Source organism: Hyla sarda, chromosome 1 (genome assembly GCF_029499605.1).
Source record: "Hyla sarda isolate aHylSar1 chromosome 1, aHylSar1.hap1, whole genome shotgun sequence".
Taxonomy (NCBI): Eukaryota; Metazoa; Chordata; class Amphibia; order Anura; family Hylidae; genus Hyla; species Hyla sarda.
In genome coordinates this window covers 486,216,780-486,241,728 of record NC_079189.1, presented here as the reverse complement: position 1 = coordinate 486,241,728, position 24,949 = coordinate 486,216,780, and the positions used below count along the sequence as shown (strand labels likewise).

Here is a 24,949-nt window from a genome sequence, read left to right as displayed (position 1 = left end):
CTCTGGAGATGGACTTGTAACCTTGAGATTGTTGAAATTTTTCAACAATTTTGGTTCACACACACACAGGCACACACAGACACACAATGCAAAGACTGTGTCATGTGTGATTTTTATTTTGCCCACACCTGTTACTTGCCCCAGGTGAGTTTAAAGGAGCATCACATGCTTGAAACAATCTTATTTTTCCACAATTTTGAAATTTTGAATTTTTGGAGTTTTGTGTGACATTATGTCCAATTTGCTTTTTTCCTCCCTTTTTGTGGTTTAGTTCCAATACACACAAAGGGAATAAACATGTGTATAGAAAAACATGTGTTACTGCAATCCTTTTCTGTGAGAAATATTTTATTTTCTAGAAAAATTTCAGGGGCGCCAATATTTACGGCCATGACTGTATATACAGTATTTATTGCACATTTTTAACACAGCTGCGACTTTAGAGCAGAAAAGTCACAGAGGAGAGGAGGTGGTGTTACAAAGTGATGTTCTGAAGTAATTTACCGTATATACTCGAGTATAAGCCGAGTTTTTCAGCACGATTTTTCGTGCTGAAAACACCCCCCTCGGCTTATACTCGAGTGAACTCTCCACCTGCAGTGGTCTTCAACCTGCGGACCTCCAGAGGTTTCAAAACTACAACTCCCAGCAAGCCCGGGCAGCCATCGGCTGTCCGGGCTTGCTGGGAGTTGTAGTTTTGAAACCTCCGGAGGTCCGCAGGTTGAAGACCACTGCGGCCTTCGACATCATCCAGCCCCCTCTCACCCCCTTTAGTTCTGTACAGTACTCACCTCCGCTCGGCGCTGGTCCGGTGCCGCAGGACTGTCCGGAGAGGAGATGGTCCGGTGGGATAGTGGTTCCGGGCTGCTATCTTCACCGGGGAGGCCTCTTCTAAGCGCTTCGGGCCCGGCCCCAGAATATTCACGTTGCCTTGACAACGACGCAGAGGTACGTTCATTGCCAACGTACTTCTGCGTCATCGTCCAGGCAACGCCTCTATTCTGGGCCCGAAGCGCGGAGAAGAGGCGCCCCCAGTGAAGATAGCAGCCCGGAACCACTATCCCACCGGACCACCTCCTCACCGGACAGTCCTGCAGGACGGGACCAGCGCCGAGCGGAGGTGAGTACTGTACAGAACTAAAGGGGGGCGAGAGGGGGCTGGATGATGTCGAAGGCCGCAGTGGTCTTCAACCTGCGGACCTCCGGAGGTTTCAAAACTACAACTCCCAGCAAGCCCGGACAGCCGATGGCTGCCCGGGCTTGCTGGGAGTTATAGTTTTGAAACCTCTGGAGGTCCGCAGGTCTAAGACCACTGCGGGCGGATGATGACAAGAGGATGATGAAGGGGGGGGTGTGGGATGATGAAGGGGGGGTGTGGGATGATGAAGGGGGGGTGTGGGATGATGAAGGGGGGGTGTGGGATGATGATGGGGGGTGTGTGGGATGATGACAAGGGGATGATGAAGGGGGGGGTGTGGGATGATTATAAGGGGATGATGAAGGGGGTGGGGATGATGACAAGGGGATGATGAAGGGGGTGGGGATGATGAAGGGGGGTGTGTGGGATGATGATGAAGGGGGGTGGGGATGATGACAAGGGGATGATGAAGGGGGGGTGTGGGATGATGACAAGGGGATAATGACAGGTGATGATGATGAGGGTCTGGATGATGACAGGCGGTGGTGATGATGAGGATGTTAATGACGGGGGTCTGGATGATGACAGGGGGGATGATGTATTTCCCAACCTAGGCTTATACTCGAGTCAATAACTTTTCCTGGGATTTTGGGTTGAAATTAGGGGTCTCGGCTTATACTCGGGTCGGCTTATACTCGAGTATATACGGTATTGGTTTTTGCTTATGTAAGCCAAATTTATCAACCCCCTGTAATAGTATGATAAATATGTCACACATAAGCAAAACCAAAGCTAAAAAAAATGACTTCAGAACTTGCTTATCAAAGCAACAATGATAAATGTCCCCCTATGCTTTTAATAACATACAACCTATTGCATGTTTAGGAGCAATCTTTAGTGAAAATGCTTAGTTGGGACTTAGTTGGGTTATGAATGTAATAATTAGAAACCAGGCCAAACATTGCACCTCCGTCTGCTCATGTGTTTTACGACTTAGCAAGTGTATATTTACTTTCGTGTTAAGTAATATAGGGGCTTTATACCATACTGTGCCTTTTGAAAACATATTCTTTAACTTAGTCTAATAAAAAACTATCACCTCCATTTAACGTGTTGACATTTGATTTTCTGCATTGCTTAAGGTATTGGAGACCTGCCATTCCCTAATAAATACCTATAAACCAAAGAACTTATGAAAAGAGGAGAAAATAAATGAAAGTCATATATTTTTCAGAAACCTCTATGCTGAAGTATACAAGTCATGTTAACGCGGCAGTGCTTGTGGCTATTTCCTGTTTTATATTACATATTTAGCTACTCCATTGTGCTGTTATAATGCTTCAGCACAATGTGTTATAAATGCTAAAGTAGTAATAGTAGTAGTTAAATAAAATGTTTCTTCCATTTATAAAAATATATATTTTTATGTATCTGAATCTTTTCTCACTGTTGACACTGCTGAATCATCCAGTAGCTATCTACTGTAAGGGTATGTTCCCAGATTCCACTTTCGAAAATCTGCCATGGCTCAAACTGGCAGAAGGAATCTAGCATGTGTGAGCGTAACTGTTACACTCCGCGCTCCGGCCGGTGGTTGAGCATGGAGTCCCTATGTCCCCTTCTGCCGGCAGGGCTGGGATTCCCATAGCGGGACACGCCCACATGCGAATCCCAGCTCGACACTCCCCATACTCCGCTGCCGCCTCCTACTCTGTGTCTCAGCTCCGGCGTGCACGTCCCCGTCTCCTAGGGCGCGCGTGCCGGAGGTCTGAAATTTAAAGAGCCAGTACACCCATAATTACTGTTGCACCTGTCACTATATTATAAACTTCCTGCACCTCCCCCACTTCTCTGCCGGATCTTCAGTACCCCTAGCCTGAGATTAAGCAGTCCATATTGCCTGTTTGCCTTACCCGTGTATCCAGACCTTCCGCTACAATATTAGACTCCGCACCTTTGCCGCCTGCCTTAACCTTCTTCTACGTTTGACTACATTACTGCCTTATCCTTCGGTACCTCGCCTTGCCCAGCTACCTGTGTGGTCGAGCCGTGTTGGGGGTAGCGACCTGGGTGTCGCCTGCCGCAGCAAGCCCATCCTGCCGTGCGGCGGGCTCTGGTGAAGACCAGCGGCACCTTAGACTCTGCTCCCCGATACGGTCCGAGTCATCAGCCACACAGGTAGAGGATCCACATCCAGCTCCGTTACAATAACCTAAGCGTAAATTCCCATGTGCCTGTTTTGCTGCTGATTTTGCTATCCATTGTCTTCATCGGGTAGGAAAATCTGCTGCGGAAAATCGCTGCAAAACATGCACGTTTGAACATACCCTAACTACTTAATTGTTTTACTGATATAATCCATTATGAATAGAAAGGTCAGGGTGGTCAGATGGGTAGAATGATACCTCTGCTGTTTGTCGTTACACCAATAACACAATATTTTCGTCTCTTCTCTCATGTAACAATCACATGGCTATTAAAGGGGTACTCAGCCACTAGGCATCTTATCCACTATCCAAAAGCATACGGGATAAGATGTCTGATCGCGCCACTTGGGCCCCCCGCTATCTCAGCTGCGGCACCCCAGACTTGGCTCCGTGCCAGATGACTGGTGATGCGGGGCGGAGGCTCGTGATGTCACGGCCACGCCCCCTCACTGCAAGTCTAGTTCTGCAGCTCAGTTCCATTGAAGTGAATGGAGCTAAGTTGTAATACCACACCCAAAGTGGAGACAAGGAGGGTGCGTTCTTTAAAAGAAATTCCTGGAATACTCCTTTAGGATACGTTCACACACGCAGATTTTTTGGCGGGTTTTCCGCTGCGTATTTAAAAGTGGGCGGACTCATCTCGGCTGTCCGCAGCAGATTTTCCGCAGTGTACATTCCGCCACGGAAAATCGGCTGCGGACGGCCGAGAAGAGCCCATCCACTTTCAAATACGCAGCGGAAAACCCGCTATAAAATCTGCACGTGTGAACGTACCCTTAAAGTATTTGAATCCACATAGTGCCGTTTATATCAGCTCGAATTTGCATGTTTCTGCTGCTACTATTACATAGACTTTACAAAAAGACCATATTCCAATTCATGTCAAAGTATTTAAAATGTGCAGAAGCAAAATATGTTGATTATAAATGGAGCTTTAAGTCATTTTAGGGGAGAACCGTCTACTTTACAGGCTTGATTCATATCCTCAAGTGTATACAAACTGACAGGTTTTCTAATGCTTTTGCCATAAGGTTCAGTCATGGTGAAGTTTTTTTAATTTTATTTTGGATAGTTTCCAATGTGGAGTCTGTCTGGTTCAACAAAGATTAAATATATTTGGAAAAAGAGAAAAGAGGGAATTCTCCAAGACACCTTCCAGTCGTAAAAAAGACATAATTATTTGGAAAAAAAAATACATAAAATATACATCTAAGCCTACAAACAGCCAGTGCAACTAACATTTTATGCTTTTTATTCTTGTCATTTTGACCTAAATCCAATGTTTACGAATGATTAGTTATAATACGAGTCATAGAATGAAGTCATGTAGCTAGGAGACGTGTAAAGATTTCAGCACCTAGAGTGCTTCTTCCAATAAATGGTAATGTCATAAAATAGTAGCCATAACTTAATAATATTGCTTGTCCCAAAAATACCACTCCCATACAAAACTTTGTAAATGGACCAGCGCTTGCTGTTTATATCTTAAATGCATATAACTAGACTGTGCTGATGGCTGTTTTTTATATATATATATATATATATATATATATATATATATATATATATATATATATATATATATAGATATATATATATATATGTAAACATTTGTGAATTTTATTTATGTATTTATTTTTTTTTTTTTTTTTACTTTTGTAAAGTGTTTGACCTGCCTCCCTAAATATTACTCTTAGGCTAAGTTTCTACTTGTTTTTTTGTCCTACGTTTTATGGTTTGAAAAAAAAACGCAAGAAAAAAGTGCAAGAAAATGCAAGTGCAATTTCCTGCATCTGGCGTTTTTTTCTGCCATTTTTTTGTGTGGAAATTGCACCTTTGCAGTTTTTTTTTTTTTGTACCTAAAATTTGTTGGGTACCAAAAAAAAAAAAGGATGCAGTAGTGATGGAAAAAATGTATTTAATGAAATTTATATATTTTATAACAAATTTTTAATTAATTGTTAATAAAGTGTGTGTGTTTCACTTTTTTTCTCAATTTGTAATTTTTTTTAGGTAGTACTACTACTCCCAACGTGGAGCACACTCTGCTCCATGCTGGGAGCTGTAGTACCTGCATTAATAGACAGATCGCAGCGAGTGTAATTTCTGACACCTGTTGTAATCTGTCTATTAATGCAGGTACTATAACTCCCAGAATTGAGCAGTTAACCCTTTAAGGACCCAGCCAATTTTCACTGTAGGACCCGGCCATTTTTTGCACATCTGACCACTGTCACTTTAAACATTAATAACTCTGGAATGCTTTTAGTTATCATTCTGATTACGAGATTGTTTTTTCGTGACATATTCTACTTTAACATAGTGGTAAAATTTTGTGGTAACTTGCATCATTTCTTGGTGAAAAATCCCAAAATTTGATGAAAAATTTGAAAATTTAGCATTTTTCTAACTTTGAAGCTCTCTGCTTGTAAGGAAAATGGATATTCCAAATAAAAAAATTTTTTATTCACATATACAATATGTCTACTTTATGTTTGCATCATAAAATTGACAAGTTTTTACTTTTGGAAGACACCAGAGGGCTTCAAAGTTCAGCAGCAATTTTCAAATTTTTCACAAAATTTTCAAACTCACAATTTTTCAGGGACCAGTTCAGGTTTGAAGTGGATTTAAAGGGTCTTCATATTAGAAATACCCCACAAATGACCCCATTATAAAAACTGCACCCCCCAAAGTATTCAAAATGACATTCAGTAAGTGTTTTAACCCTTTAGGTATTTCACAGGAATAGCAGCAAAGTGAAGGAGAAAATTCACAATCTTAATTTTTTACACTCGCATGTTCTTGTAGACCCAATTTTTGAATTTTTAAAAGGGGTAAAAGGAGCAAATGTATACTTATGTTTGTAGCCCAATTTCTCTTGAGTAAGCACATACCTCATATGTCTATGTAAATTGTTCGGCGGGCGCAGTAGAGGGCTCAGAAGCGAAGAACGACAAGGGGATTTTGGAGAGTACGTTTTTCTGAAATGGTTTTTGGGGGCATGTCACCTTTAGGAAGCCCCTATGGTGCCAGAACAGCAAAAAAAAACACATGCCATACCATTTTGGAAACTAGACCCCTTGAGGAACGTAACAAGGAATAAAGTGAGCCTTAATACCCCACAGGTATTTCACGACTTTTGCATATGTAAAAAAAATATATATATTTTTCACGAAAATGTGTGTTTCCCCCCAAATTTCACTTTTTTTGCAAGGGTTAATAGCAGAAAAGACCTCCCAAAATTTGTAACCCCATCTCTTATGAGTATGGAGGTACCCCATAAGTTGACCTGAAGTGCACTATGGGTGAACTGCAATGCTCAGAAGAGAAGGAGTCATATTTGGCTTTTTGAGAGCAAAAATGTCGCATTTAGGAAGCCCCTATGGTGCCAAAACAGCAAAAAAAAAAAAAAAAAAACACATGGCATACCATTTTGGAAACTAGACCCCTTGAGGAACGTAACAAGGAATAAAGTGAGCCTTAATACCCCACAGGGGTTTCACGACTTTCGCATTTGTAAAAAAAATTAAAAAAAATTTCACTAAAATGTGTCTTTCCCCCCAAATTTCAAATTTTTGCAAGGGTTAATAGCAGAAAAGACCCCCCAAAATTTGTAACCCCATCTCTTCTGAGTATGGAAATACCCCATGTGTGGAAATCAAGTGCTCTGCTGGTGCACTACAATGCTCAGAAGAGAAGGAGCGCCATTGAGCTTTTGGGAAAAAAATTTTTGGAATGGAAGTCAGGGGCCATGTGCGTTTACAAAGCCCCACGTGGTGCCAGAACAGTGGATCCCCCCACATATGACCCTATTTTGGAAACTAAACCCCTCACAGAATTTAATAAGGGGTGAAGTGTGTATTTACACCCCACTGGCGTTTGACAGATCTTTGGAACAGTGGGCTGTGCAAATGAAAAATAAAATTTTTCATTTTCACGGACCACTGTTCCAAAAATCTGTCAGACACCTGTGGGGCGTAAATGCTCATTGTACCCCTTATTACATTACATGAGGGGTGTAGTTTCCAAAATGGGGTCACATGTGGGTATTTCACCTGTGCAAATCACCAATTTAGGCCTCAAATGTACATAGTGCGCTCTCATTCCTGAGCCTTGTTGTGCGCCCACAGAGCATTTTACGACCACATATGGGGTATTTCTGTACTCAGGAGAAATTGCGGGGGTCTTTTTTTCCTTTTAACGCTTGTGAAAATAAAAAGTATAGGGCAACACTAGCATGTTAGTGTAATTTTTTTTTATTTTTTTTACACTAACAAGCCACAACTTTTCCTTTTCATAAGGGGTAAAAGGAGAAAAAGCCCCCTATATTTGTAGTGCAATTTCTCCCGAGTTCGGAGATACCCCATATGTGGCCCTAAACTGTTTCCTTGAAATACGACAGGGCTCTGAAGTGAGAGAGTGCCATGCGCATTTGAGGACTAAATTAGGGATCGCATAGGGGTGGACATAGGGGTATTCTACACCAGTGATTCCCAAACAGGGTGCCTCCAGCTGTTGCTAAATTCCCAGCATGCCTGGACAGTCAGTGGCTGTCCGGAAATGCTGGGAGTTGTTGTTTTGCAACAGCTGGAGGCTCCGTTTTGGAAACACTGCCATACAATACGGTTTTCATTTTTATTGGTGGGGGACAGTGTAAGGGGGTGTATATGTAGTGTTTTACTCCTTATTATGTGTTAGTGTAGTGTAGCGTAGTGTTTTTAGGGTACATTTACACTGGCGTGTTACGGTGAGTTTCCCGCTAGGAGAAAAATTTGCTGCAGCCCAAACTTGAAGCAGGAAACTTACCGTAAGCCTGCCCGTGTGAATGTACCCTGTACGTTCACACGGGGGGGGGGCAAACCTCCAGCTGTTTCAAAACTACAACTCCCAGCATGTACTGACAGACCGTGCATGCTGGGAGTTGTACTTTTGCAACAGGTGGAGGCACACTGGTTGGAAAAAGTTTAGTTAGGTTCTGTTACCTAACTCAGCATTTTCTAACCAGTGTGCCTCCAGCTGTTGCAAAACTACAACTCCCAGCATGTACTGATCGCCGACGGGCATGCTGGGAGAAGTAGTTATGCAATAGCTGGAGGTACGCAACTACAACTCCCAGCATGCCGAGACAGCTGATTGCTGTTTGGACATGCTGGGATTTGCAGTTTTGCAAAATCTGGGGGGCTACAGTTTTAGAGAACACTGCAAAGTGATCTCCAAACTGTGGTCCTCCAGCTGTTGCAAAACTACAATTCCCAGCATGCCCTGACAGCAAACAGTTATTTGGGAATGCTAGGAGTTGTAGTTTTGCAAGATCTGGAGGGCTACAGTTTAGGGACCACTATATGGTGGTCTCAAACTGTAGCCCTCCAGCTGTTGCAAAACTACATATTCCAGCATGCCCAAACAGCTGTCTGGGAATGCTGGGAGTTGTAGTTTTGCAACATCTGGAGGGCTACAGTTAGAGACCACTGTATAATGGTCTCAAACTGTAGCCGGTCCCCGTCGTTTCCCCGTCCTGTCCCGCCTATTGTGGGAGGGCAGGACGGGGAAAACGAAAGTAATACCCCCCCCCCCCCGCCCCTGATCTGCTATTGGTGGTCGTGTCTAGACCACCAATAGCAGGGATAGGAGGGGTGGCACCCGTGCCACCTCACTCCTATCACTTCAGGGGGATCGTGGGTGTCTTAGAAACCCGCGATCCCCCTTACATTCTGGGTCACCGGGTCACTATAGACCCGTAATGACCCAGAATTGCGCAAATCGCAAGTGTGAATTCACTTGCGATTTGTCGCGATCGCCGACATGGGGGGGTCTAATGACCCCCCCTGGGCATTTGCACGGGAAGCCTGCTGAATGATTTCAGCAGGCATCCCGCTCCGATCCCCGCCCGGCGCACGGCGGGGACCGGAACTGCCCATGACGTAACTGTACGTCATGGGTCCTTAAGACCCAGGGTGTCGGGACGTACCGTTACGTCATAGGTCCTGAACGGGTTAAGGAAAGTGTGTTCCTGTGTTCCATGCTGGGAGTAGTAGTACTACCTAAAAAAAAATGTAAAAATTAAGAAAAAAAGTGAAAAGCATACACACACTATATTTTTATTATTGTCGGCTACATTTTTAGTGCCCTACCCGCCCACATAAATTGATCCCTGTTTTAAAAATTAATAAAAATTTTGTTATAAAAAAAGATAAATTTCGTTAGATATAATTTTTTCCTTCACTACTGTATCTTTTTTATTTTTATTTTTTAATGGTATCCTACGAAATTTTATTAAAAAAGGTATCTCCATCACTTTTTTGGATCGCTAAAGTCCAAAAAAAGAATAAAAACCGCCTGAAAAAATGCCAAAGTTAAAACCCACATATTGTTTTTCTTGGCATTTTTTCACTCCCATAGACTTCTATGGAAAAAAAAAGCCACGATTTTGACAAAAAAATCGCCAGTGGCTCTACATGCTGCGATTTTGGAAAACCGCCAAGGAGCTGAAAAACGGCAAAAAAAAAATGAAAAAATACCAAAAGGATTTAAAAAAACATCAAAGTGAAAAGCGCCAATAAGAATTTTGCGATTTCTCATTGATTTACAGCTCTCTTATCATCCATTTCAGCATATCTCCCCCCAAGCAGCCGAAGTGACTGTGTGCCGACAGGAGGAGTGGCTAGGAGTAGAGAGTAGAGGCCGAGGTGTGTGTCCTGTCTGTACAGTGTGTAGTACAGACTCTGTAGCCTCCGGACCTCCAGTCACTGTATCAGCCTGTCCGGAGTCTCAGGAGAGGACCTGTGTGTGATGCTGCTACTGCGGTGCACACAGGTCCTGACATCCCTGACTGGCTGATACAGTGAGTTGTCGGGACTCCTGTGCCCCAGACACTGCCAGCCCACAGGGCAGCCGGCCTACCGAGAATTTTCCCTTCATCAACCAAAGGCTGTCTGGGCATGCTGGAAGTTGTAGTTTTACAACAGCTGGAAGCACCCTGGTTGGAAAACACTGCATTAGATGGACATTTAAGATTGAATGAACACTAGAGGGCGCCATAACAAATATGTAACAATAAAATCTAGACCCAGAAGTATTTTTTTTTTTTTATTGATTCCAAATGAAAAAATGTTTGTTTTTTCATGTTAAATGAAACCAAGGAATGTACTATTTGATTCCGGGATATTTTCATTAATAAATGAGTTATCCGTTATACACTGCTCAAAATAATAAAGGGAACACTTAAACAACACAATGTAGCTCCAAGTCAATGACACTTCTGTGAAATCACACTGTCCACTCAGGAAGCAACACTGATTGACAATCAATTTCACATCCTGTTGTGCAAATGGAACAGACAACAGGTGGAAATTATAGGCAATTAGCAAGACAACCACAATAAAGGAGTGGTTCTGCAGGTGGTGACCACAGACCACTTCTCAGTTCCTATGCTTCCTGGCTGATGTTTTGGTCACTTTTGAATGCTGGCGGTGCTTTCACTCTAGTGGTAGCATGAGACGGAGTCTACAACCCACACAAGTGGCTCAGGTAGTGCAGCTCATCCAGGATGGCACATCAATGCGAGCTGTGGCAAGAAGGTTTGCTGTGTCTGTCAGCGTAGTGTCCAGAGCATGGAGGCGCTACCAGGAGACAGGCCAGTACATCAGGAGACATGGAGGAAGTGGTAAAAGGGAAACAACCCAGCAGCAGGACCGCTACCTCCGCCTTTGTGCAAGGATAGGGGATAAGTTTTTCTTCATAATACTTATCCTTTAAGTGGTAGACTGTTTCAGATATCTGTGGTACCTGCCTGACCAATCAAGTGATTCCTGTATTTTTCCTTTTAAGGCCATATTCACATGGCTGAAAGTGTGCGAAATGTCTGCCCGGAAAACACGAGCAGACATTCCGTACATTTTAATCCTTTATCGGGCGCTAGAACTGCTCGAAAATGCTGCATATCATGGATGGCAATGCATTGTTGAGCAAAATCCACAAAAAGAATAGACATGTCTTTTCTTCCTGCAGATGCAGAAATCGAGATTTTTGAGGCAGAAAAAGCGGAAATTATGGCGCGTGAATGGGACAGCGGAATCACCATTCAATTCATTGTGTGAAATTTCCAAGCAGAATTTTTAGGCGGAATTCTGCATGAAAATTCTTCTGTGTGAACATAGCCTAAGAATTGGAAACAGAGTGCCACCTAGTGTTCTTCATTATGGGTAGTTACCCTGTTGCTCAGGAGGGAATGAACTTGTTATGTCTTTAGGGACATAGGGGGATGTTATCATTGGTTTTACTCTTGTTTTGTGGTGTAAATTTGTCACACAATTTGTCTCAGATGCTGTTTAAAGACTTTTCATTGTGACTATTGCTTTAGAAAGTCTTTCAAAAAGAACATACCAATTTGTGATTTCACTTGATATCATTCAGTGGTCAGTAATTTATGATGTGCTTTTTCAGTTTGTCGCATCTTTTGTTGCAACTGTGCTGAGATGCAAATCTACACCAGCCCTGACTTGGCTTTAAAAACAGCATTATTAGAAAGTCACAAACTTTGTTACACGTTTTAAAAAGTCGCACAAAAAGTTGCAGAAGATTCTCCATACAAAGTGGAGTACTGAAGTAAGAAATGTGATCAGCACCATATTTATCACGTGCCCTGTAATACATTTAGTGCAGGTACACAGTTTCCACCACACAAATTAATGGGGTAAAAAGACGTTCACTTGCACATTGATGAATTCCCCCATAGGCTTTTTCCCTATAAAATGTTGATGTCAGGCTGTCACTACCTGTTTGATAGATTACTTTATGGAGCTGAATTATTATTAATTCTTAAATTATATATGTATGAAAACTAGTAAAGCTGTATGTGAAGCAGTCTGTAGTTTATTTATGGTAAAAAAAATAAAAAAAAAATAAGGTAGGAATTGCTTCTCCTACCCATATTACATCATATGCTATCATTATCGCCTATGGTCAAGGCTGCCAAAAAGTTACTTATCCAACTCACAAATACCTTCTCTAAAGAAAATAATGGAAAATGACAGCTGCATCCTGTCCCGCTGTATTATGTGGTACTGAATACCCCACCACCAGATTCTAGTCACCTACCATGAAGCCTCCAGTGATTCATTTGACTATAAACCTATACTGATAACTCACCTGAGATCTACACCTGACATACATTGTTAGAGACTAGATTTCCTAAGATGTCATGATACCAAACTCTCAACTGGTCAAAAACCAGAATGATCCAGAAAGTAATGTTCAGTTAGGAGACTGAAGGATTGTTTCCACATTAAAGGGGAACTCCATTGGAAACATGTAGAAAACAAATGTTTTCAAATCAACTGGTGCCTGAAAGTTAAACAGATTTGTAAATGACTTCTATTAAAAAAATCTTGATCCTTCCAGTACTTATTAGCTGCTGTATAAAACAGAGACATTTGTTAATTTCTTTTCTGTCTGCTCTCTGCTGACACTCCTGTCCTTGTCAGGAACTGCCCAGATTAGAATTGAACTGCCCTTAGAAAACCTCTCCTGCTCTGGACAGTTCCTGACACAGACAAAGGTGTCAGCAGAGAGCACTGTTGTCAGGCTGGAAAGAACTTCACAAATTTCTCAGTATATAAAAAAGCAGGATACTGCTTACCGTAGAGAATGTTGAACATATTGCTTTCTTTTTATTTATACTGATAAGTACAATTTGACACTGACAGTGTTGATATTCAATATATTTACTGGTATATTTCCTTTATGAGATAAAAATCTTGTTTGTGAGCAAATTTTCAAGGATTTAATTTCATATTTGGTGGCCTGACCATGTACCATGTACACTTTCATAATCTATTAAAAAATGAGAAACAAAGCCACTTTTCACTAGTCTTTTATTTAAAATCTGCTACTGTTTACTGTATGTCTACAAATTCTAGAGAGCATAGGTGTCTCCATACTAACATACTGCAAACAAACCCTGTGTAGTCTAATCCTACAGTTGTTCTTCCTTCTATCTGTCCCCTACTACTTCCTTAAAGGGGTACTCCACTAGAAAACTTTTTTTTTAATCAACTGTTGCCAGAAAGTTAAACAGATTTGTAAATTACTTCTATTTAAAAAAAATCTTAATCTTTCCAGTACTTATCAGCTGCTGTTAAGATCCACAAGTTCTTTTCTTTTTGAATTTCCTTTTTGCCTGACCACAGTGCTCTCTGCTGATACCTCTGTTCATTTTAGGAACTGTCCAGAGCAGGAGAGGTTTGCTATTGGGACAGTTCCTAAAATGGACAGAGGTGTCAGCAGAGAGCACTGTGGTCAGGCAGAAAGGAAATTCAAAAAGAAAAGAACTTCCTATGGATCATAACAGCAGCTGATAAGTACTGAAAGGATTGAGATTTTTAATTGAAGTAATTTATAAATCTAATGGCAGCGAGACAGGAAAGGGGAGAGCACACAAGAGTCAGACTTCACCTGTACTGGAATGCAGCGCGGACTCAGCAACCTAGCTCAGTATCTCCTGTAGGGTGCACATACACAAGCATAAGGTATCAACAAGGATAAATAAAAAAGCATGTACGTGCACTCACCGCTCGGCGGAGATATCTGTATGACGGAGTCCGGTTCACGGGGAGCTGGGTCTCAGCATCAGTGCAGGTAGTATGGCGCTCGGAGGCTACGCCGGCAGTTTTGCACGTGAGTGCCGGAAGAAGCACACACTCACGTGCGAAACTGCCTGCGTAGCCTCTGAGCGCCATACTACCTGCACTGATGCTGAGACCCAGCTTCCCATGAACCGGACTCTGTCATACAGATATCTCCGCCTAACGGTGAGTGCGGGTACGTGCTTTTTTATTTAATTTATAAATCTGTTTAACTTTCTGGCACCAGTTTATTTAATTTTTTTCCCCAGTGGAGTACCCCTTTAAAAGGGTACTCCACTGCCCCAGCATTCGGAACATTTTGTTCCAAACGCTGGGTTGGAGCTGCGGGGGTCGTGATATCATGGCCATGCCCCCTCTTGATGTCATGCCATGCCCCCTCAATGCAAGTCTATGGGAGGGGTGTGGCAGCTGCCATGCACCTCCCATAGACTTGCATTGAGGGGGCATGGCATCTTGACCCCCGCAGCTCGCACCCAGCGTTCAGAACAAAATGTGCCGAACGCTGGGGCAGTGGAGTACCCCTTTAAGTGCTTTTAATAAGTAAGAAGTAGGGGAAGATAAAAAAAATTGCCAGATCAGATCATACAAGATTTGCTCTCAGTATGTTGCCATAAAAACACATTCGGAGAGATTTATCAAAACCTGTACAAAGGAAAAGCTGACCCATAGCAACCAATCAGATTGATTCTTCAATTTTTAAAAAGACAGCTTGTGAAATATGGCATATCTGAAGGTTGTCCATTAAAGTTTGCACTAAAAATTAGACAGTTTAGTAAATATGGGCCAATGAATCATATTAGGTGCAGATTTGGAATCGGCAGTGCATTTCTACCTGTGTGTTCTGAATGTACTATGGCATAAGATGAAGCACTAGGCATAATACAGTGTATCTTTTGTTTCTCTTGGTGTTTTCTCTGAAGAAAAAGTTTGACTAAGTTATCCTTCAGTATCATTCATTTATTTGACCTTTTGCAAGCACAGCAGAAGTTTATTTTTTTTTATTTTTCCATTTGGAATAGAACATATGGAATTAGGGAAACAGCTGCATGTCGCACTTGTAGTGAAAGCCTTAACACTTGTAGCTTCTTAACAGTAGGTAACTTTAATAAGATATGTGATTTCTGGCAAAAATTTGAATGGAAAGTGTAACTTAACTGAATATAGTTAAGCTGTCATGTGTATTATAGTATTCAGAATTTTTTTTTTTAAATATAATAATAATATATATATGTAATTTTTCTTCATTCAGATGGGTCAACTGGAGTGCGTACGGTGGATGGTTAGTGAAACTGAAGCTATTGCTGAGCTAAGTTGTTCTAAGGACCACCCTAGCCTTATCCATTATGCAGCCAGCTATGGTCAGGTATGTTAATGTAACAAGAAAATATCTTTTATTTGTAGACATCATATGATTGTATTATTCTACCTTCTGAAATACATTACTGTCTCTTTAAAAGACAGTAGGGAAAATCGACTGCCATTACACACAAATGAATATCTCCGGTTAAAGGGGTCAAATGAACTAGTGATAGAATGACTTGTAAAAATATAAATCCTTCCATTACTTATCAGCTTCTGTATGCTCCACAGGAAGTTGTATTTCTTACTGGAGTTCTTTTCTTTCTGACCACAGTGCTCTCTGCTGAGACTTTTGTCTGTGTCAGGAACTGTCCAGAGTAGAAGCAAATCCACATAGCAAACCTCTCCTGCTCCAAACAGTTCCTGATACAGACAGAGGTGTCAGCAGAGAGCACTGTGGTCAGAAGCAGTTTACAAATCTGTTAAACTTTCTAGTGCCAATTGATTCTAAAAAAATTTTTTCACCGGAGTACCCCTTTAAACTACCTTACAGGAAAATGACAAAAGTGCATTTGTTTTTCTGGGAGAGAAAACATTGTCATATGCATCTAGTTCCCTCTGTTCCCATGGTCTTCAGGTGCCTTCTCTCTGTGAAAAAGCTGCATTTTAAGCTGTGTGTTGAAGGATGTGGCATAAACTGAGGGTCAAATGAACTTAAAGCATAACCCTGATCATGCTCCATCCACTCCACCCTGATCATGTACTTGCAGCTTTGTAGCCCAAGATTACTGCAGTAAGGATACAGATTTGCCTGAAGTCTCATGCAAGTCTATGGGACATAGGCCTTCTTATCTCATGATCAGTGGTGGTCCCAGCAGTCAGACCCCCATGATCAGCTAGTTATCACCTATCCTTGTCTTTCTCAAACTTTTTGTTCTGGGACCTCAGACCAAGGTGTTTTCTGGGCATTACTTGACAGACCATGGGGATGCTTAGGCCTCACCATCTGTGGTAAATGTCCATGCATGAAAAATTATTGCTTAGTCTACCTTTTGTTGTTTTAAGACTCTGTATAACATTAAATTAAAAGGGCTATCCAGCGAACGTAATAAAAAAAATAAAAAACTCAGATCAGCATAGGACATTAACCTTGCATCTATTATTCTACTGTGATGTTTGAATCTCCTGTACATGGCTCTAATAAATATATATATATATATATATATATATATATATATATATAGACAGAGATATATCTCCCCAATAAAGCTCTACTAAAACATAATATATATAGGTTGTATATATACATTACATATACATATATATATATATATATATATATATATATATATATATATATATTTAAATAAAAATACATATACGCACTTATGTATTTTTTTTCATACAAGTAATTGTGCATATTAGATATCTTTTATATACATATACAAATATTTTTATATATTATATATCATCAGTGTTTCCCAACCAGAGTGCCTCCAGCTGTTGCAAAACTAAAACTCCCAGCATGCCTAGGCAACCAGAGGCTGTCGGGGCATGCTGGGAGTTGTAGTTTTGCAACATCTGGAGGGCCCCAGTTTGGAAACCACTGTGCAATGGTCTACAAACTATGCCCCTGCAGATGTTGCACAACTACAACTCCGAGCATGCCAAGACGGTCCATGCACGTTTGGACTTGTAGTTCTGCAACATTTGGTCCTTTTCATGTTGCTGAACTACAACTCCCAGTATGCCTGTACAGTGTGGACATGCTGGGAGCTGTAGTATTGCAACATCTGGAGGGAAAAAGTTTGGTGACCATTACACAGTGGTTTCAAAACCGTAAAACTGTGCACTTCCATCTGTTGCATAAATAAAACTCTCAGCATACACTTCAGCTGTCAGTGCATGCTGGGAGTTTTAGTTTTGCAACATCTGGAGGGTAACAGTTTGGAGACCACTGTGCAGTGGTCTACAAAATGCACTCCTCCAGATGTTGCAAAACTACAATTCCCAGCATGCTCAGACAGTCCATTCATGCTGGGAGTTGTAGTTCGGCAACATCTGGTCCTTCATATGTTGCCGAACTACAACTCCTAGCATGCTTGGACAATCTGGGCATGCTGGGAATTGCAGTTTTGCAACATCTGAAGGGGCACAGTTTGGAGACCACTAGAGTGAAATCTCCCGCTGTTCCTCGCAGATGGAGAGTCAAGTGGTCCGTCTCAGCAGTTGAGTCATGTGATCTCTGTCTCAGAAGGTGGTGGCTGTAGGAGGAGGGACAGCAGCCGAGATGGAGATACCAGAACAGGGAAAAAGAAAAGTGTTTTGATGACATTTCACCATAGGAATAGTGTTGGAAGGAGTGTACATTTTTTAATGGATGTTTATTGCAAAAATAAATAAAAAACTATGAAGGAGGAAACTAATAATAGATAAAAATTATTAACTGAACTACCCCTTTAAGTACAAAACAAGTGAATAATGTTGCTAAACCAAAAGTGATTGCAGCCAGGGATAGTATGGCACAGCTTATCTCCCCAGCTGTGCCACACAAACAACTAGGAGGCCTCTTACTGGTACTCCTAGAAATGTGACTTTATAGATCTTCTTGCTGCATTTACTCTAATGTGATGAGTTTGCCTTGTACATTGATATGATCTGGTTAAAATACACAACTGTTACACTTATTTTTTCAATCGCATTTAAAAGGTTGAATAGGTCTGATTGATTCCTGGCTCTCTCATAGTGACATTACTGATGCAGGTAGCTGTATTCTCACTGTAAGCAGGTTTAAAGGGGTATTACACCCTAGACACCTTATTCCCTATCCAAAGGATAGGTGATAAGATGTCTGATCGCAGGGGACCCCCGCGATCTCCCTGCTGCACCCGGTGTTCGTTTAGAGTGTCAGGTGCAGTGCCGGAGGCTCGTGACATCACGACCACGCCCCGCTTGTAATGTCATGGCCACACACCTTTAATGCAAGTTTGTGGGTGGGGGCATGATGGCCATGACATCACGAGTAGACGTGGTTGTGATGTCCCAGCCACACCCCGCTCGTGACCTTGACATCGCTGCCACGCTCCACTTGTGACATCATGGCCACACCCCTCAATGCAAGTCATCCGCCCTGCATTGCCAGTCATCCGGCACAGAGCGAAGTTTGCTCTGTGCACCGGATGTCTAGGGTGCCGTAGACAAGATCGCGGGGGGCCCCAGCAGCATGACCCCCGAGATCAGACATCTTATCCCCTATCCTTTAGATAGGAGATAAGATGTCTAGGGGCGGAGTACCCCTTTAATGTGCAGGGAATACAGTAACACCTGAATAAATGCAGAAATTGTATATAATGTAGGAATGCAGTATGACGACTCCTTTGCTGTTCATACAGTCAGTACTCTGAACCTTACACACAGTTCATATACTCCTGGTGAGACTGAATAATAGCTCTAAGCTGCCGGACTGGATTAGACTAATAGAATAATGGGAATTCCACCTCAGTGCATAGTCACAGCCTTAAATACCCAGCAGTGACAGCTTACATATCTTACTGTCATTAATCTGGTGATTTACGCCTGTTTAAAGGGCAGCTTGTTAAAAGTACATTAAAAAAAACTCAGATTCCTCGGCTACTGGGTCATCTAATAGTAGGGATAGCTGGAAGCTGTGCGATATATCAGTCTTTATTAATTGATCTCTAGATCACATATAAATTTACTTAAGTATGTGTCTCCAGATATATATTATTCCGTTCCTAGACTCCATCCCATGAAATGGCAAAGGAATGTATTACATTTTGAATAAACATTAAGCAGCACAGTCATCAGCACCAGGCAAGACGAGGACAGATACAAGGGCCCATTGGACCTAGGGAGCCCATGGTGACTTGGGTAAACATACTCTACTAATGCCAAGAAGAAGGTGCGATAGACAGAGGCCTACTGTACCAAGGCTGTTATATGCCTGTAATCTCTATGTTAACATTGCTGTGTACATCTCAGTCATACACTGCTGACAAGATTCACACAAAATGGGGAAGTTAAAAATCAGCAATTCTACAGATTTTACTGCGGAAACACTGCAGCCCCATAGCAGAATGCATAACTGCGTTTTTTTACATTTGGGCCTCATTTATGAATACTTTCATACACTAAAAATAAAACTTTTACCTATAGCTCAGGTTTCACTTTTCCAGAGCAGTTTAGAAGAAAAATCAGTGCTGGTTGACATAGGCAACAAGAACAGTTTTACTGGTAGACAGTTTTGATAAATGAAGCCCAATGTTTTGTTATGCCTTTTCATTTACTTTGCATAATCCACAGGCTGGTGCAGAATTTTTCTCTTTATGTTAAACTGTATTCACACATTGAGGGTAAATTGGATTTTTTTTTACAACTTTTTCTGAATTCAGACAAAACACTGTTGTTTTGCAGCAATTTCAAAACATTAAATGGGCACTGTCAGATATAAAAATGTTTTATATGTTGTACATCTTGGAAAAACATTAACGTTTCTGATATACTCCTGTCTGAAATTACTCCTCAGTTCTCTCTCCTGTCTGATAGTACTCCTCTGTGCACTCTCCTGTCTGATAGTACTCCTCTGTGCACTCTCCTGTCTGATAGTACGCTTCTATGCTCTCTCCTGTCTGATAGTACTCCTCTGTGCTCCCTCCTGTCTGATAGTACTCCTCAGTGCTCTCTCCTGTCTGATAGGACTCCTTTGTGCTCTCTCCTGTCTTATAGTACTCCTCTGTGCTCTCTCCTGTCTGATAGCACTCCTCTGTGCACTCTCCTGTCTGATAGTACTCCTCTGTGCTCTCTCCTGTCTGATAGCACTCCTCTGTGCACTCTCCTGTCTGATAGTACTCCTCTGTGCTCTCTCCTGTCTGATAGTACTCCTCTGTGCACTCTCCTGTCTGATAGTACTCCTCTGTGCACACTCCTGTCTGATAGTACGCTTCTATGCTCTCTCCTGTCTGATAGTACTCCTCTGTGCTATCTCCTGTCTGGTAGCACTCCTCTGTGCTCTCTTCTGTCTGATACTACTTCTCTGTGCTCTCCCCTGTCTGATAGCACTCCTCTGTGCTCTCTCCTGTCTGATAGCACTCCTCTGTGCTCTCCCCTGTCTGATAGCACTCCTCTGTGCTCTCTCCTGTCTGATAGTACTCCTCTGTGCTCTCTCCTGTCTGATTGGACTCCTCTGTGCTATCTCCTGTCTGATAGTACTCCTCTGTGCTCTCTTCTGTCTGATAGTACTCCTCTGTGCTCTCTCCTGTCTACTGATAGTGCTCTTCTGTGCTCTCTCCTGTCTGCTGATAGTACTCCTCTGTGCTCTCTCCTGTCTGATAACACTCCTCTGTGCTCTCTCCTGTGTGATAGCACTACTCTGTGCTCTCTCTTATATGATAGTACTAATTTGTGCTCTCTCCTGTCTGATAGGACTCCTCTGTGCTCTCTCCTGTCTGATAGTACTCCTCTGTGCTCTCTCCTGTCTGATAGCACTCCTCTGTGCTCTCCCCTGTCTGATAGCACTCCTCTGTGCTCTCTCCTGTCTGATAGTACTCCTCTGTGCTCTCTCCTGTCTGATAGTACTCCTCCGTGCTCTCCCCTGTCTGATAGCACTCCTCTGTGCTCTCTCCTGTCTGATAGTACTCCTCTGTGCTCTCTCCTGTCTGATAGTACTCCTCTGTGCTCTCTCCTGTCTGATAGCACTACTCTGTGCTCTCTCTTATATGATAGTACTCATTTGTGCTCTCTCCTGTCTGATAGGACTCCTCTGTGCTCTCTCCTGTCTGATAGGACTCCTCTTTGCTCTCTCCTGTCTGATAACACTCCTCTGTGCTCTCTCCTGTCTGATAGGAATCCTCTGTGCTATATCCTGTCTGATAGCACTACTCTGTGCTCTCTCTTATATGATAGTACTCATTTGTGCTCTCTCCTGTTTGATAGGACTCCTCTGTGCTCTCTCCTGTCTGATAGTGCTGCTCTGTACTCTCTCCTGTCTGATAGGACTCCTCTGTGCTCTCTCCTGTCTGATAGTACTCCTCTGTGCTCTCTCCTGTCTGATAGCACTCCTCTGTGCTCTCTCCTGTCTGAGCACTCCCCTGTTCTCTCTCCTGTCTGATAGGACTACTCTGTGCTCTTTACTGTCTCATAGCACTCCTCTGTGCTCTCTCCTGTCTGATAGCGCTCCTCTGTTTTCTCTCCTGTCTGATAGTATTCCTTTGTGCTCTCTCCTGTCTGATAACACTCCTCTGTGCTCTCTCCTGTCTGATAGTATTCCTCTGTGCTCTCTCCTGTCTGATAACACTCCTCTGTGCTCTCTTCTGTCTGATAGTACTCCTCTGTGCTCTCTCCTGTCTGATAGCACTCCTCTGTGCTCTCTCCTGTCTGATAACACTCCTCTGTGCTCTCTCCTGTCTGATAGTACTCCTCTGTGCTCTCTCCTGTCTGATAGCACTCCTCTGTGCTCTCTCCTGTCTGATAGCACTCCTCTGTGCTCTCCCCTGTCTGATAGCACTCCTCTGTGCTCTCTCCTGTCTGATAGTACTCCTCTGTGCTCTCTCCTGTCTGATTGGACTCCTCTGTGCTATCTCCTGTCTGATAGTACTCCTCTGTGCTCTCTTCTGTCTGATAGTACTCCTCTGTGCTCTCTCCTGTCTACTGATAGTGCTCTTCTGTGCTCTCTCCTGTCTGCTGATAGTACTCCTCTGTGCTCTCTCCTGTCTGATAACACTCCTCTGTGCTCTCTCCTGTGTGATAGCACTACTCTGTGCTCTCTCTTATATGATAGTACTCATTTGTGCTCTCTCCTGTCTGATAGGACTCCTCTGTGCTCTCTCCTGTCTGATAGTACTCCTCTGTGCTCTCCCCTGTCTGATAGCACTCCTCTGTGCTCTCTCCTGTCTGATAGTACTCCTCTGTGCTCTCTCCTGTCTGATAGTACTCCTCCGTGCTCTCCCCTGTCTGATAGCACTCCTCTGTGCTCTCTCCTGTCTGATAGTACTCCTCTGTGATCTCTCCTGTCTGATAGTACTCCTCTGTGCTCTCTCCTGTCTGATAGCACTACTCTGTGCTCTCTCTTATATGATAGTACTCATTTGTGCTCACTCCTGTCTGATAGGACTCCTCTGTGCTCTCTCCTGTCTGATAGGACTCCTCTTTGCTCTCTCCTGTCTGATAACACTCCTCTGTGCTCTCTCCTGTCTGATAGCAATCCTCTGTGCTATATCCTGTCTGATAGCACTACTCTGTGCTCTCTCTTATATGATAGTACTCATTTGTGCTCTCTCCTGTTTGATAGGACTCCTCTGTGCTCTCTCCTGTCTGAGCACTCCCCTGTTCTCTCTCCTGTCTGATAGGACTACTCTGTGCTCTTTACTGTCTCATAGCACTCCTCTGTGCTCTCTCCTGTCTGATAGCGCTCCTCTGTTTTCTCTCCTGTCTGATAGTATTCCTTTGTGCTCTCTCCTGTCTGATAACACTCCTCTGTGCTCTCTCCTGTCTGATAGTATTCCTCTGTGCTCTCTCCTGTCTGATAACACTCCTCTGTGCTCTCTTCTGTCTGATAGTACTCCTCTGTGCTCTCTCCTGTCTGATAGCACTCCTCTGTGCTCTCTCCTGTCTGATAACACTCCTCTGTGCTCTCTCCTGTCTGATAGTACTCCTCTGTTCTCTCTCCTGTCTGATAGTACTCCTCTGTGCTCTTTCCTGTCTGATAGTACTCCCCTGTGCTCTCTCCTTTGTCTGATAGTACTCCTCTGTGCTATCTCCTGTCTGGTAGCACTCCTCTGTGCTCTTTCCTGTCTGGTACTACTTCTCTGTGCTCTCTCCTGTCTGATAGCACTCCTATGTTCTCTCTCCTGTCTGATAGTACTCCTCTGTGCTCTCTCCTGTCTGATAGCACTCCTCTGTGCTCTCTCCTGTATAATAGTACTCCTCTGTGCTCTCTCTTGTCTGATAGTACTCCTCTGTGCTCTCTCCTGTCTGATAGTACTCCTCTGTGCTCTCTCCTGTCTGATAGTACTCCTCTGTGTCTGATAGCACTCCTCTGTGTTCACTCCTGTCCTATCAGACAGAAGAGAGCACAGAGGAGTACTATCAGACAGGAGAGCAAACAAAGGACAGCTAGCCCACCGTCACTTACTGGACTTTTTCCATGCCTGTGCTTCAGCTTTGACAAGTATAGTAACCCTTTCATGACCCAGGGTTTTTCCATTTTTGCACTTTCGTTTTTTCCTCCTTACCTTTAAAAAAATCATAACTCTTTCAATTTTGCACCTAAAAATCCATATGATGGCTTATTATTTGTGCCACCAATTCTACTTTGTAATGACATCAGTCGTTTTACCCAAAAATCTACAGAGAAACGGAAAAAAAATTAATTGTGCGACAAAATTGAAGAAAAAACACAATTTTGTATCTTTTGGGGGCTTCCGTTTCTACGCAGTACATTTTTCGGTAAAAATGACACCTTATATTTATTTTGTAGGTCCATACGATTAAAATGATACCCTACTTATATAGGTTTGTTTTTATTGTACTTCTGGAAAAAATCATAACTACATGCAGGAAAATGTATACGTTTAAAATTGTCATCTTCTGACCCCTATAACTTTTTTATTTTTCTGCGTATGGGACGGTATGAGGGCTAATTTTTTGCGTTGTGATCTGAAGTTTTTAGTGGTAGCATTTTTGTAATGATCAGACTTTTTGATCGCTTTTTATTCATTTTTTCATGATATTAAAAGTGACCAAAAATATGCTTTTTTGGACTTTGGAATTTTTTTGCGTGTACGCCATTGACCGTACAGTTGAATTAATTATATATTTGTATAATTCGGACATTTCCGCATGCGAAGATACCACATATGTTTATTTTTATTTTATTTACACAGTTTTTTTTTTTTTATAGGAAAAGGGGGTGATTCAAACTTTTATTAGGGAAGGGGTTAAATGATCTTTATTAACTTTTTTTTTTCACTTTTTGCAGTGTTATAGCTCCCATAGGGACCTATAACACTGCACACGCTGATCTTTTACATTGATCATTGGTTTCTCATAGGAAACCAGTGATCAATGATTCTGCCATTTGACTGCTCATGCCTGGATCTCAGGCACTGAGCAGTCATTCGGCGATCGGACAGCATGGAGGCAGGTAGGGATCCTCCGGCTGTCATGTAAGCTGTTCGGGATGCTGCAATTTTGCCGCGGCGATCCCGAGCAGCTGCCTGAGCTAACCGGCATTAGTTTACTTTCACTTTAGATGCGGCATTCAACTTTGAACGCTGTGTCTAAAGGGTTAATAGCGCGCGGCACCGCGATCACTGCCGCGCGCTATTAGCCACGGGTCCCGGCCGCTGCTAGGTGCCGGGCCCGACCCGCTATGACGAGGGGCCACGCCGTGGCCCCACGTTATAGAATGGGAGCCGACCCATGACATACATGTATGCCATGGGTCGGGAAGGGGTTAAAAAGGTTAATGTTTTGCCAAGATGTACAACATATAAATAGTTTTTGAATCTGACAGTGCCCATTTAAATGCAAAAAACGGCATCATATTCACGATACAGGAGCAAACCCTAAGACTAGATGTGAGAGAAAGAAATGTAAAAGAAAGGATTCCAAGTATCCTTTCTCTTATATTCACTCCAGTT

General features: G+C 42.6%; 1 protein-coding gene across 5 annotated transcripts in view; it reads left to right on the top strand.

The window, feature by feature from the left end:
* SNCAIP (synuclein alpha interacting protein) overlaps nt 1–24,949 on the top strand; it is a 266,108-nt gene that overhangs the window by 202,045 nt on the left and 39,114 nt on the right. For all 5 annotated transcript variants that reach the window (XM_056537348.1, XM_056537346.1, XM_056537347.1 and 2 more), the window contains one exon: nt 15,241–15,354. In XM_056537348.1, coding sequence (XP_056393323.1) covers nt 15,241–15,354 — 114 coding nt within the window. The remainder of the gene's footprint in view (nt 1–15,240; nt 15,355–24,949) is intronic.